Below are 13,619 nucleotides of genomic sequence, written 5' to 3'. Positions count from 1 at the left end.
TGTGTGAGAGAGAGGGTGGTAAGGGTGAGCCGTACTGGGCGATGCTGTGTGTGAGAGAGAGAGGGTGGTAAGGGTGAGCCGTACTGGGCGATGCTGTGTGTGAGAGAGAGAGGGTGGTAAGGGTGAGCCGTACTGGGCGATGCTGTGTGTGTGTGAGAGAGAGAGGGTGGTAAGGGTGAGCCGTACTGGGCGATACTGTGTGTGTGTGAGAGAGAGAGGGTGGTAAGGGTGAGCCGTACTGGGCGATGCCAGCCCTTTTACGATCCACAGTCTGTCCATTGTCCGAGTGCCCAACCATCAGTACAACAACAATGGCCGCCTCAGTGACCCCTATTGTCTCTGAGCAACAGGCCGCTCACATGCACTGCCTGATAAGGAGGTGCGAGGGCCAGACACACACAGCAACTTAAATCCAAGAACAGCATCCAAGCACATAGACGCTTTGTTTAATGAAACCACATTGTACCCTTTAACCATGGCAACAATGCAGGACGTTCTCCTTAGATTCTTGGTAAGCGTTGCAAAGCAAAGTGAGTGATGACACAGCTTGCTTATGGAGGTCTTTGCCCACCCAACACTGCTGTAAACCTGTGACATGAAAAGGTGACTAAATGTGTCATTGATCACTTTGATTAAGTTTGGAGATGCTGGGTACATTATTCTATAATATGATTATTCCTTACAGCAGCTTTTTCACCTGCTGCTTTGTAGTGGGTGATATTATTATTATTACATTGGACACATTCTGAATCATTATCTCTGCACCGTGTTCAGTGTCCGGTGTCTGTGCAGTGTCACTGGGATTCTCTTCATTCCACATCATAGAAAGGTGCTCTGCTGGGCTCATAAAATGGCCCATGCTTGAACCGTAAAAATATAATGTGTTGACACAGCTCTGTATTCCTCATGGTATTTCATGTTCCTGCAACATTCCATTGTTTTAAGAACCACAGGGGTGCTGTGGTAATCAACAACTCAATGAACATATAGTATCTTTCCAAGATGGCCATTATGCTAAAATGCCATTTTCAAATGTGATGTCCATTGGTCCCTCCCTGACAGCAAGGTGGATGTGGCCCACATTCAGAACAAACGTGGCCCAGAAACTACAAGGCCACATACCTCAAACCAGAGCTGGCCAATAAGCTCCAACCCTCCCCCAGTGCGCATCTCCCACAGATCAGATCTGGTCCATATGAGTGTCGCAGTCATCTCCTGTCTGGGCTACCTGTCCCATCCCATGTCTCTGGTGGTCAGATGAGGTTAGCCAGGCTAGAGGTGGTCTCCCTCCTACCCTGGTCCATGTGTCGTCCAGAGATAGTGAACAGCCCCACAGCCCTGTCCCTAAACCTCCGGCCCGGCCTGGTCCTCTCCAGCAGCATCACCACCCCTGTGTACACCCCTACCCCCACTACCGCTGCCCCCCTCCAGCTAACAACACCACCCCAGAGATGTACATATCATTCAGGGCCACGCCCGGCTGGGGCATGTGGTGCTCCAAAGCCAGCTTCAGCAGCACAGCCCCACAGACCACCAGACACAGCCCCGTGATGAGCACTACTAACAGATCCGACAGCCCTCCGCTCTTAAGGATATCGATCCGCCTGCGACTGCGCACACAGTTCATGTCCTGCACGGCCGAGCTCAGGAGCTGTTTGAGGAGGACGGCCAGGGCTAAGAGACACAGGGCCATGCCCGCTCCCATGCGCCAGTCACTGGAGAAACTGGTGGTGGTGGAGAGGAGAAGCACGCCACCCAGGCCGCAGCCCAGGATGAGGAGGACCGCCACACAGTAGCACAGCAGAGACTTGGCCGGGTCCCGGAACCACCACAGCTCCACCTGTTCATCCAGAACACTGCGCTGGATCTGAGCAGGGTCGGGGCCGGCCGGCTGGCCACCCCGCGACGGAGGGAAGTCCTCCAGCTCTGGCATCCTGATCCTCCCAGCCTGACAGACACGCTCACCAGAGAACTCTACCTACCTAGAACTCTCTAACTCTACAAGCTGGATCACTGGAACTCTCAGTGGAACACCGTTCTTTCTCTCTGGAAATATTGAGTGGATCTCAATAGAGTCCTCAGTGAATCACAGCAGATGGATCACTGGACACCTCACCGGATCACAGTTCCTTCTCACTTGATTACAGGTCCTCTTGGTGGATCAGAGGGTCCATCAGGTAGTCCACTGCACTCTGAGAGGATGTCCTGTCACTGAACCCTCAGAGCTCAGGGACCAAATGCAACCTGATGGATACCTGGGGAGAGGAGAGACAAGGGACATTAGAGCCACCTGACATGCACGCACGCACACACACACACACACACGTTTCTGAATATGCAATCTTTAAAGCAGGGCTCTAAACATTAGAGATCCTGCCATATAACAGAGGTATCCTGCAGAGAGAGGTGTTTGAACGGACTGAAAACATAATGCTGAATATGCAACCTGAAAACCCCTCTCCCTTCTTAGACGTGTGTGTGTGTGTTGTTTATTAGATTAGCAGCTGATAGAGGCCTAGCATCTTTATGGTGTACTCCTGTATGTAGATCAGCACCCCATAGGCTAGTTTAGCCACCCCGTAGGCTAGTTTAGCCACCCCGTAGGCTAGTTTAGCCACCCCTCGTAGGCTAGTTTAGCCACCCCTCGTAGGCTAGTTTAGCCACCCCTCGTAGGCTAGTTTAGCCACCCCTCGTCGGCTAGTTTAGCCACCCCTCGTCGGCTAGTTTAGTAGTTTAGCCACCCCTCGTCGGCTAGTTTAGCCACCCCCGTCGGCTAGTTTAGCCACCCCGTAGGCTAGTTTAGCCACCAACTAGCCACCCCGTAGGCTAGTTTAGCCACCCCGTAGGCTAGTTTAGCCACCCCTCGTAGGCTAGTTTAGCCACCCCTCGTAGGCTAGTTTAGCCACCCCTCGTAGGCTAGTTTAGCCACCCCGTAGGCTAGTTTAGCCACCCCGTAGGCTAGTTTAGCCACCCCTCGTCGGCTAGTTTAGCCACCCCCGTAGGCTAGTTTAGCCACCCCCGTAGGCTAGTTTAGCCACCCCCGTAGGCTAGTTTGCCACCTCGTAGGCTAGTTTAGCCACCCCGTAGGCTAGTTTAGCCACCCCTCGTAGGCTAGTTTAACCACCCCTCGTAGGCTAGTTTAACCACCCCTCGTAGGCTAGTTTAACCACCCCTCGTAGGCTAGTTTAACCACCCCTCGTAGGCTAGTTTAACCACCCCTCGTAGGCTAGTTTAACCACCCCTCGTAGGCTAGTTTAGCCACCCCTCGTAGGCTAGTTTAGCCACCCCTCGTAGGCTAGTTTAGCCACTCCTCGTAGGCTAGTTTAGCCACCCCTCGTAGGCTAGTTTAGCCACCCCTCGTAGGCTAGTTTAGCCACCCCTCTAAGGCTAGTTTAGCCACCCCGTAGGCTAGTTTAGCCACCTCGTAGGCTAGTTTAACCATCCCGTAGGCTAGTTTAACCACCCCGTAGGCTAGTTTAACCACCCCGTAGGCTAGTTTAGCCACCCCGTAGGCTAGTTTAGCCACCCAGCTCTCGTCCGGTGTTGTGTCCCACCTCCTGTTTATTCCCCTGCGAGGTGATATTTCTAAGATGGCAGCGCAACGCTGACTACAGCACCCCTCACAACAGGGCTCAAGTATGACTCCTTTTATCAATGGTCTGTCCCTATAGTCCCAGCGATTCTCAAGGTCAGGGCACAGACAGCTTGTCTTTAAAAGTCTGACAGCCCCTTTCCTATCAAAGTCAATAGCGCGAGCCGAGGCACTGAGCGAGGCGAGCACAGAGCAGCAGCAGCTCTCTGACAGGAATTACAACTGTCCTCTAACAGACCTGGTCTAGTCTGCTGACACAAACAGAACACTACTAGTCTGTCTGAGCCTCCAAGCAGCAGGTTGAGCTGAGTCCTCATCAACACACAGGGATCATCACACTGAGATATGACACACAGTACAGCTGAGTCACAAGGTGTTCACATTAGGTGTGAAGTGAAGGGATACTAAATAACAGAGCGCATTGCGTTTCTTGGACTCCCGCTTCTCCACGCCATTTCAGTTCATAATTATGAGGTGGATGTGTATACGAGGTGTACAGTGTGTGTATGTGGGGGGTACAGTGTGTGTGTTGTTGAGTCACTAATTAAATCCCAGCAGGTTTGGACCTGATGCCACTGACAGGTATAACAGGAATAGAAGGCAGTAATTGAGGTGACATATGAGCTGGATGAAAACAATAAAAACACACACACATATATAATTGGCTTTTCTCTCTCATACCAAAACACACATTTTCTCTCTCACACACACACACACACACACTGAGCGATTAACAAAAACATTTTCTGATTATTAAACAACTATTTGATTGACGTTGGTTCAATTACTTGAATTCCCCAACGTAATCCAAACCAAGTCCACTTAGTTTGGTTTTCTTGTGAGCTCAACGTGCCATTTCTCTAGTGAGAAATCCTATCAAGCACGAGAGACATCAAAATCAAGAACGAACTGTGAGATGCTGTAGGGAGTTTTCGAAGGCAAATATCCAAACTAGTTCAGCGCAGAAAACGTGGTAATTACCTACCGGAGTTGGGGAAGCTACTCTGAAAATATAGTTTGCCAAGCTACCAATTACTTCACACTGAAAGACATTAAGCTACACTTAAGAAAAATATAGTTCACTTAACTAGAGTTACTTTTAAAAAGTAGTTCACTACATCCAAACTACACTACATGGCTAAAAGTATGTGGACACCCCTTCAAATTAGTGGATTTGGCTATTTCAGCCACACCCGCTGCTGACAGGTGTATACAATTGAGCACACAGCCATGCAATCTCCATAGACAAACACTGGCAGTAAAATTGCCCATACTGAAGAGCTTAGTGACTTTCAATGTGGCACCGTCATAGGATGCCACCTTTCCAACAAGTCAGTTCGTCAAATTTCTGCCCTGCTAAAAGCTGCCCCTGTCAACTGTAAGTGCTGTTATTGTGAAGTGGAAACTTCTAGGAGCAACAACAACCAGCGAAGTGGTAGGCCACACAAGCTCACAGAACAAGACCGGCAGGTGCTGAAGCGAGCAGAGTGTAAAAATAATTTTGTCCTCGGTTGCAACACTCACTACCGAGTTCCAAACTGCTTCTAGAAACAACGTTAGCACAATAACTTTTAGTCGGAAGCTTCATGAAATGGATTTCCATGGCCGAGCAGCCGCACACAAGCCTAAGATCACCATGCGCAATGCCAAGCAACGGCTGGAGTGGTGTAAAGCTTGCCGCCATTGGACTCTGGAGTAGTGGAAACGTGTTCTCTGGAGTGATGAATCACCCTTCACCATCTGGCAGTGTGATGGATGAATCTGGGTTTGGTTGATGCCAGGAGAACGATACCTGCCCCAATGCTGTAAAGTTTGGTGGAGGAGGAATAATGGTCTGGGGCTGTTTTTCATGGTTCGGGCTAGGCCCCTTAGTTCCAGTGAAGGGAAATCTCAATGCTACAGCATACAATGACATTCTACACGATTCTGTGCTTCCAACTTTGTGCAACAGTTTGGGGAAGGCCCTTTCCTGTTCAGTATGACAATGACCCTGTGCACAAAGCGAGGTCCATACGAAATGGTTTGTCGAGATAGGTGTGGAATAACTTGACTGGCCTGCACAGAGCTCTGACCTCAACCCCATCGAATGCCTTTGGGATGAATTGGAATGCCGACTGCGAGCCAAGCCAAATCGCCCAACATCAGTGCCCAACCTCACTAACGCTCTCATTGATGAATGGTAGCAAGTCCCCACAGCAATGTTCCAACATCTAGCGGAAAGCCTTCAGAGAAGAGTGGAGGCTGTTATAGCAGGAAAAGGGGGACCAACTCCATATTAATGTCCATCATTTTGGAATGAGACGTTCAACGAGTAGGTGTCCACATACTTTTGGTCATGTAGTATATACAGCTCTGGGAAAAAATGAAGAGACCACTGCAAAAGTATCAGTTCTCTGGTTTTACTATTTATAGATGTGTTTGGGTAAAATGAACATTTTGTTTTCAATGAACTACCTACAACATTTCTTCCAAATTCCAAATAAAAATAGTCATTTAGAGCATATATTTGCAAAAAATTGCAACTGGTTAAAATAACAAAAAATATGCAGTGTTGTCAGACCTCGAATAACGCAAAGAAAATATGTTTTATATTAATTTATAAACAACACAATACTAATTGTTTTAACTTAGGAAGAGTTCAGAAATCAATATTTGGTAGAATAACCCTGATTTTCAATCACAGCTTTTATGTGTCTTGGCATGCTCTCCACCAGTCTTTCACATTGATGTTGGGTGACTTTATGCCACTCCTGGTGCAGAAATTCAAGCAGCTCTGCTTTGTTAAATGGCTTGTGACCATCCATCTTCCTCCTGATCACATTCCAGAGGCTTTCAATGGGGTTCAGGTCTGGAGATTGGGCTGGCCATGACAGGGTCTTGATCTGGTGGTCCTTCATCCACACCTTGATTGACCTGGCTGTGTGGCATGGAGCATTGTCCTGCTGGAAAAACCAATCCTCAGAGTTGGGGAACATTGTCAGAGCAGAAGGAAGCAAGTTCTTCCAGGACAACCATGTATGTGGCTTGATGCCAAAGGTGATTCAACAAAGAACAGAGTAAACGGTCTGAATACTTATGTAGATGTTATATTTCTGTTTTTTTATTTTTTATTTATTTATTTATTTAAATTAAAAAATGTGAAAAAATAAAATAATAATTGCTTTGTCATTATGGGGTATTGTGTGTAGATTGAGGGGAAAAAAACAATTTAATCAATTTTAGAATAAGGTTGTAACATAAAAAAATTAGAAAAAGTCAAGGGGTCTGAATACTTTCTGAATGCTCTGTGTATATAAATAAATAAATTGCATCTATGATTGTTGAAGATGTATTCAATGATCACACCAATGATATAAATTGTGGAAATGTAATTCAGTACATTTTGATGGGTAGTGCAAGTGTATAGCCCACAACAGTGTAATGTACTGTAAATTACAAGCTTCTGTTTTTCTAGTCCTTCCGGTTCTGACCTTTTGCCTGCCCTGACACTGAGCCCTTCTGCCTGCCTGACCATTCTGCCTGCCCTGACACTGAGCCCGCCTGCCTGACCATTCTGCCTGCCCTGACACTGAGCCCGCCTGCCTGACCATTCTGCCTGCCTGACCATTCTGCCTGCCCTGACCATTCTGCCTGCCCTGACACTGAGCCATTCTGCCTGCCCTGACCATTCTGCCTGCCCTGACACTGAGCCCGCCTGCCTGACCATTCTGCCTGCCCTGACACTGAGCCCGCCTGCCTGACCATTCTGCCTGCCTTGACACTGAGCCCGCCTGCCTGACCATTCTGCCTGCCCCCGACCTCGAGCCTGCCAGCCGCCCTATACCGTTTGAACCTGATTATGAACTCTTGCCTGTCCTCACCCTGCCTCTTGCCTTTCCCTCGCTATTAAATAAATATCAGAGACTCTAATCTTCCACCTGTGTCTGCATCTGAATCTCGCCTTGTGTCATTATATACTCATTATATTTCACAGTAACCTTATATTCGGGATCAATGGTTGTGTGGTGAAAGATGTCTACAAACAAAATGAATGCACAAAGTTACAACTGTGACTAATTTGGCATTTTGTACAAAAAATGTATCAAATTCACCACAAGCTTGTGAAAATAGTACCAAAGCGATTAAAACAAACTGTAACCGAATGTGCAATTTAGCTATTAAACACAACTATATTTCAAGTGAGAATTAGGCAGGTCTGATGACAAAAATTAAAAGAAATTCTTGCTTAGTTCACTCATATTTTATTTTTGCATAAAAAGAAGGGTGTAGTTTGTTGTTAGCGACACCGCAAAAACATTTATTAACTACTCAAAACACTACCAAGATTTTGAATTTAGCTCAACCACCACCAGGCTACTGCAAAATTACTAATTGAACTAAATGTAGTTCACTACTCCCCAACCCTGTTAACCACAATGACCAGAATCTATTTAGCCTATTCTTCCTGGAGCTGCACACAGACCGCATGAGAGAGGAATGTACAACACAGCAACAACAGAGATAGACAGACAGTTTGGGACATATAGCTTTACTAACCGATTGACAGTTGTAGCAGACAGCTCTGCAGCATGGGCAGCTGTGGCAACCCAATGATCAGGGGCTACCCTTTTTCGCTAGCTAAGACTGGGGAGCTTAGCTCGTTGGGGAGCACAGGGATAATGCTAGATGGTTGTCTGGCTGCTACTGCCTGAGCAGAGATGAGATGACGACATAAAGAAATGAAAAAATTAGATCATTAAATAAAAAATGTAGTAATATATTAAAGAAATGTGAATTCATTATTGTTAATAAGTGCTAAGCAGTAATTGGCAGTCACATCATGGGGCTCATTCATTGCTTTATTCTGTGTTAGAGACAATTGAATGTTCTAAATATATTTGGCTTTGGAATTTAAATTCAAAAGCTCTAAAATTATTTCAAGCTCATATTTCATAATTAATTTAAAAAACGAATATTTTATATTTATCGAAACCAAAATTGAAAAACGTGATTATTTGTTTTAAACCAAACCGACCTCAAAAAGCACTAATCGCTCAGCACTAACCCACACACACTCTCTCTCTCCTCATTCTCCTCTCTTGTTTAGAGGCTTTCTGCCTGCTCTCTTATCAGAGCTGATAGGACCTCTCCTTCACATCACAGATACCAGAGGCCTCATCATAAAAACCTTCATCATCTGCTCCTCTGTGTGAGCTATTCTCTAGTCTGTCTCTTCTGTATTTCGCACAGGCACAGAGGCAGACAATGACTTCCCTCAAACGTCTGCAGCACCTAGCAAGGTTGATGACGGTTATATGCAGAGCAGCATATTTCAGTTAATGCAAATTTGCTCTGTGATAATGATGATGAAAACCCTCAGATAATCGTAAAACCTTGAGAATCAGTTAGTAAGACCTCTTTTCGGTTCAGTTTTTTAAAAGGTCTGAAGGTTGGTCTGTTGGTCAACTCGACAGAGGAGCTATGCTTTATGGACACTGTATTCCCTATGTTATTTGGCCCTGCTGAATTCATCCCACCAAGTCATTAGTGTCTCATTTTATGTTGAAGTTCTGTTCTTTTAAAATAGGAATTTGCCATTATAATCAATCTGTAGATCAATTATTCATGGGTTCACATAAGAACAAAATAAACAAAATGGTAGTTGTTTTACTTCTGACAGGAGGAGATGAGAGCCAAGGGAGCCAGACAGTTGCAGAAGCTTTGCTTTGATCTGCAGTCAAACGGCTGAAACTGCTTGTCCCTACTTCCTCTCTGCAGGGTTTGAACCGACACACCACTCCCGCCGATCAGCAGGTGTTTAAAGAGGCCTTTAGAGCTACCAGCAGTACTGAGGGGTCCCTTTAATAATTAATCCAGGCCTGAGAGCCCAGGCCAGCCAGCAGGGAAAGAGGAGCAGTCCCCGACAGGATGGAGTTTCATTGGCTTTCAGTAAACTGATGTCACGTTCCTGCACTGGTCCTGGTCCATCAGCACATTCTCATACAGTCCAAGCAGGCATGGAATTGGACGCCTACAGAAAAAAAGTCTGGTCGTGTTGAAGTCTCACAGGCAATGAGTTGGCTGACTATGACACAAACGGGGTCCTCGCCTTGGTCCTGTTGTGTGAATGTGTTTACCTGAGGCCCTTGGAGAGGATGTGTGGCCAGGAGTTGCCGTGGCAACAGTGCCTCCTCCTCTTCCTGTTCCTGTCCATCGGTGACGAGAGGGGTCAGGATTGGCACCATCTGTTTTTGCGCTGGGCATCAGTGCCAAGCTCCATGGGGGCCGGGAGCCTGGAGCTGCTTGGGGCTGGAGGCAGGCAGGCGTCTGGGGATGAGGCTAGGCAGGGCTGGATGGAGGAGTGGCGGGTGGAGAGAGAGAGGTTCTGAATGGTTCATTATTCAGGCGGTGTCTATGTTCCTGTCACAGTCCAGCCAGTCAGGGGCCTCGGGACCCTCTCTGTGGCCAGGCACGGTGAGGGGACAATTGGCAGACACACCAACTCAGTTGGGCTTAATGCTATTTTAATTGTGGACTGTGTGCTTGATAGCAAATACTAATACAACTAACAGCACAAGGAAACACTTGTCTCCCCCGCTGTTCTCCCCCCTGGTCCTGTACCTGATGTTGTTTTCAATCTCTCTTCAGCAGGACCTAGTGATGTTACTACCCCTCTCAGCTTGCACTGACTCCCTGCCGAGACCTCAGCCACCTGGCTCTACAGTAGCTTGCCTGCATCAGTCACAAACTGGATGGAAAGAAGAATAGAATATAGATAAGAACAGAATTGGGAAAAAAACAGAACACCAACACAACATAATCTAAAGCGAGTCTGACATTTTTTTGCACTTGACTTTTCATTTGCATACAGTATTTTCCTCCCTTGAATGCAGACTGTTTCCTGTCCTTGATGTGGTTTTGCTGATAGTTTCTCCTATAGCTGCCCACTCGGATGTACACTCTCCTCTCTGTAGTGGCCAGCCTGAGCCTGCCTGCCTTCATTGAGCACAGCTCCAATATTAAAACCCTAATCAAATCACCAATTAACATGCACTCGCGTCCCCCTTGCCTCGCTCCATTCTGCTGACGACAATAAACATGTTTACCTTTTGTTGTCCGCCATTATTTTTTTTTTATTGTATGGGTTCGGAGGCGGCCTTCAACATATTCAAACATCCCTGCTCTATGAGAAACAGGAGCCTGGGTTCCAGATAGAACCTGATCCTCACGGGGCTGGATTCCAGATAGAACCTGATCCTCACGGGGCTGGGTTCCACACTCTCGCTCTCTCACCTTCTGTCTCTCTCTCACACTCACCCTCTCTCCTGCACTCTCTCAAATACATCAAACACATGGTTTCCTGGCATTATTATGAGCCATCCTCCCCTCACCAGCCTCCGCTGGCACACACATGCATGCGCTTAGTCACACACTCACTCCATCCCTCGTTCCCTCACTCGCCTTTTAGTTTATTGGTGAGACTATGTTATGTATATTGATCATGAGATAGCAGGGAACGACAATGGAGAGGTCACTCCTAGGTATAGTTATTTACTGTTACACAAGTATATGCTAGATGGATTTTTCACAACATCACTGACTTGTGTTTTGTATGGTATATACAAGTGGAAATAGCTACAACAGTGTTTAGAGGCCAACACTAACACTTGGGTTCAAAACTTAAGGTGTGATATTGGCAGGAACTAGTTACAGTATAGGAAATCCTGGTTGGCCTGAATAAATAAATAAAACTGGACAGTTCAGTCCTCCACAAAAGCTGTTACACCCATTCTGTCTGGCAATAAAAGGTTCATATTTATTCAGCTATTTCAGTCTTTACAGCTTCACAAAAATGTGTCTGAAAATAGATTCAACTATAATTGTGTTATTTGCATGATGGTTGTAAGAATAGTCAGGAGTATGTTTTGGTTTTTAAATACATTACTGGTTTTTTTTATGCAATGTTTAATATCTCTTATGGTCAAGGGTCAAGTCAGGCTCGAAAATATGAATGAAAACTTCAGTCAAACAGCCAATAACCATGATCAAACTTCTGGAAATGAATTCCTTCATGGGGGGGTGGACCAAGTATGTGACCAATTTCCCACTAAATGTTGACAAATTCTAAAATTACGAGCTTCACTGTCCTTTCATGGGAGATATCTATCAGAAAATATGCTTAGAGGCTTTAAGAAAATACAAAAGGGCTATTTGTATTCAATGTGGCAACTGCAGTGAGCTAAACTCTCCAATGTAGCCTACTCTGGCTCTATGGGATGATTGTCTCAACAGTATGGTGACATGGTTACAACAAACATACAGCAACACATTACCTATGGCTGTCATACGTAACACTGTCATAATGCTATATGACACTGTCATATGATGACAGATGACAGATCACGACACGTTATGACAGTAAACTAGGCTATTTATATTCAGCTCAAATGATCTTGCTTGATAATTCAAATAAGTAGCTAGCCTAGAACCGAACTATAAAAGGTGGAACAATGTCAAGAAAGTTATTTAGCCTAGTCACCTTCAGGTGGCTCGGCTTCATCATATCGAGTGTGTGATCCATGCACTGTCTAGCATTTGTATTCTGTCTATATGCTGTTTACCTGTGCGTGGTGCTGGCACATTCCCAGTCGCTATTCATCCTCGAAACGGAACGACTCCACAAATCTCCGTTCCTGCGCCGGGAGGTATTTCCAAATCTAAACCATATGCCGCGCGTTTGGTGCGTGAAAGGACGGTTTGAAACAGTATAGTCTCAATAATCAACATAATTCTGACTAGACTGACTACCTTTCTCCGATGTGGAGCCTCCGATGGTGATTGTGTGTGCCTCTCGCGCTCACTGAACCGTGCGCAGGTCTAGCGGACTTTCCCGGTTGCAGGTGTGGTCACCGCACGCAGAGGCGACGCTGGTAGGGAGGGGAAAGCGCATCAGTAGGCTACAGAGCAGCGCGCGACCTTTCGCTGGCGTCCCATGGGGAAAGCCCGCGCGCCAGCCTTAAATTATAAACACTTCTCATGAAGGGGATGTGCGCCGTTGGGATAGCACCTAGCAGACAGACAAAATAGATTTGCCCAGTACTTTTTAAAAAGTCTAGAGAATGATAGGCTTACCGTTTTTGCCACTTCCTATTATTATGGTGATAATACGAAGGAATATCCTAGCAGTTGACAAACAGGTCCCGTAAAAACGCACGCACACGCATTAATAAAACACAAATATGCTAGCCTACTGACAAGCCATTAGGAGTAGACTGTTTAGCATGCACAACAATGTCAATTGTTCTTGTTAATTAATAGTTTGTCATAAAAAAATAATAATTTCCAGTCTGACAATGCTTTGATTTGACCCTGCCAATAACACCCTCCATTCACTTTTGGAAATCCCAATCTCATTTAAAATATATATATATTTTATGTTATATTAACCCTCAAATATGAATTGTTTTCCTTTTTATTTACAAGTCCCTTCAATTGATTTGGATGGAGGGGTTGGGGGGGTTATAAATTGGTTTGGATGGAGGGGTTGGGGGGGGTTATAAATTGGTTTGGATGGAGGGGTTGGGGGAGGTTATAAATTGATTTGGATGGAGGGGTTGGGGGGTTATAAATTGATTTGGATAGAGGGGATGGTTATAAATTGATTTGGATGGAGGGGTTGGGGGGGTTATAAATAGATTTGGATGGAGGGGTTGGGGGGTTATAAATGTATTTGGATGGAGGGGTTGGGGGTTATAAATGTATTTGGATGGAGGGGTTGGGGGGGTTATAAATTGATTTGGATGGAGGGGTTGGGGGTTATAAATAGATTTGGATGGAGGGGTTGGGGGTTATAAATTGGTTTGGATGGAGGGGTTGGGGGGTTATAAATTGGTTTGGATGGAGGGGTTGGGGGGGGGGTATAAATTGATTTGGATGGAGGGGTTGGGGGGGTTATAAATTGATTTGGATGGAGGGGTTGGGGGGTTATAAATTGGTTTGGATGGAGGGGTTGGGGGGTTATAAATAGATTTGGATGGAGGGGTTGGGG

At 46.0% G+C, this 13,619-nt stretch overlaps 1 protein-coding gene and 1 pseudogene across 1 annotated transcript; both read right to left on the bottom strand.

Moving 5' to 3' along the window:
- Positions 1-411: 411 nt before the first annotated feature.
- Positions 412-13,052, bottom strand: LOC115108667 (transmembrane protein 125). Its single transcript, XM_029633254.2, is given in 3 exon segments — positions 412-1,420; positions 1,423-2,255; positions 12,193-13,052. Coding segments are annotated over 2 exon segments (678 nt in total). The 5' UTR covers positions 1,934-2,255; positions 12,193-13,052; the 3' UTR covers positions 412-1,253.
- Positions 7,245-13,619, bottom strand: part of LOC115108777 (cilia- and flagella-associated protein 57-like) — a 56,517-nt pseudogene continuing 50,142 nt past the window's right edge.

Source organism: Oncorhynchus nerka, linkage group LG24 (assembly GCF_034236695.1).
Source record: "Oncorhynchus nerka isolate Pitt River linkage group LG24, Oner_Uvic_2.0, whole genome shotgun sequence".
NCBI lineage: Eukaryota > Metazoa > Chordata > Actinopteri > Salmoniformes > Salmonidae > Oncorhynchus > Oncorhynchus nerka.
The sequence above is the reverse complement of the archived record's forward strand: the minus strand, read 5'-3'. Positions and strand labels throughout refer to the sequence as shown.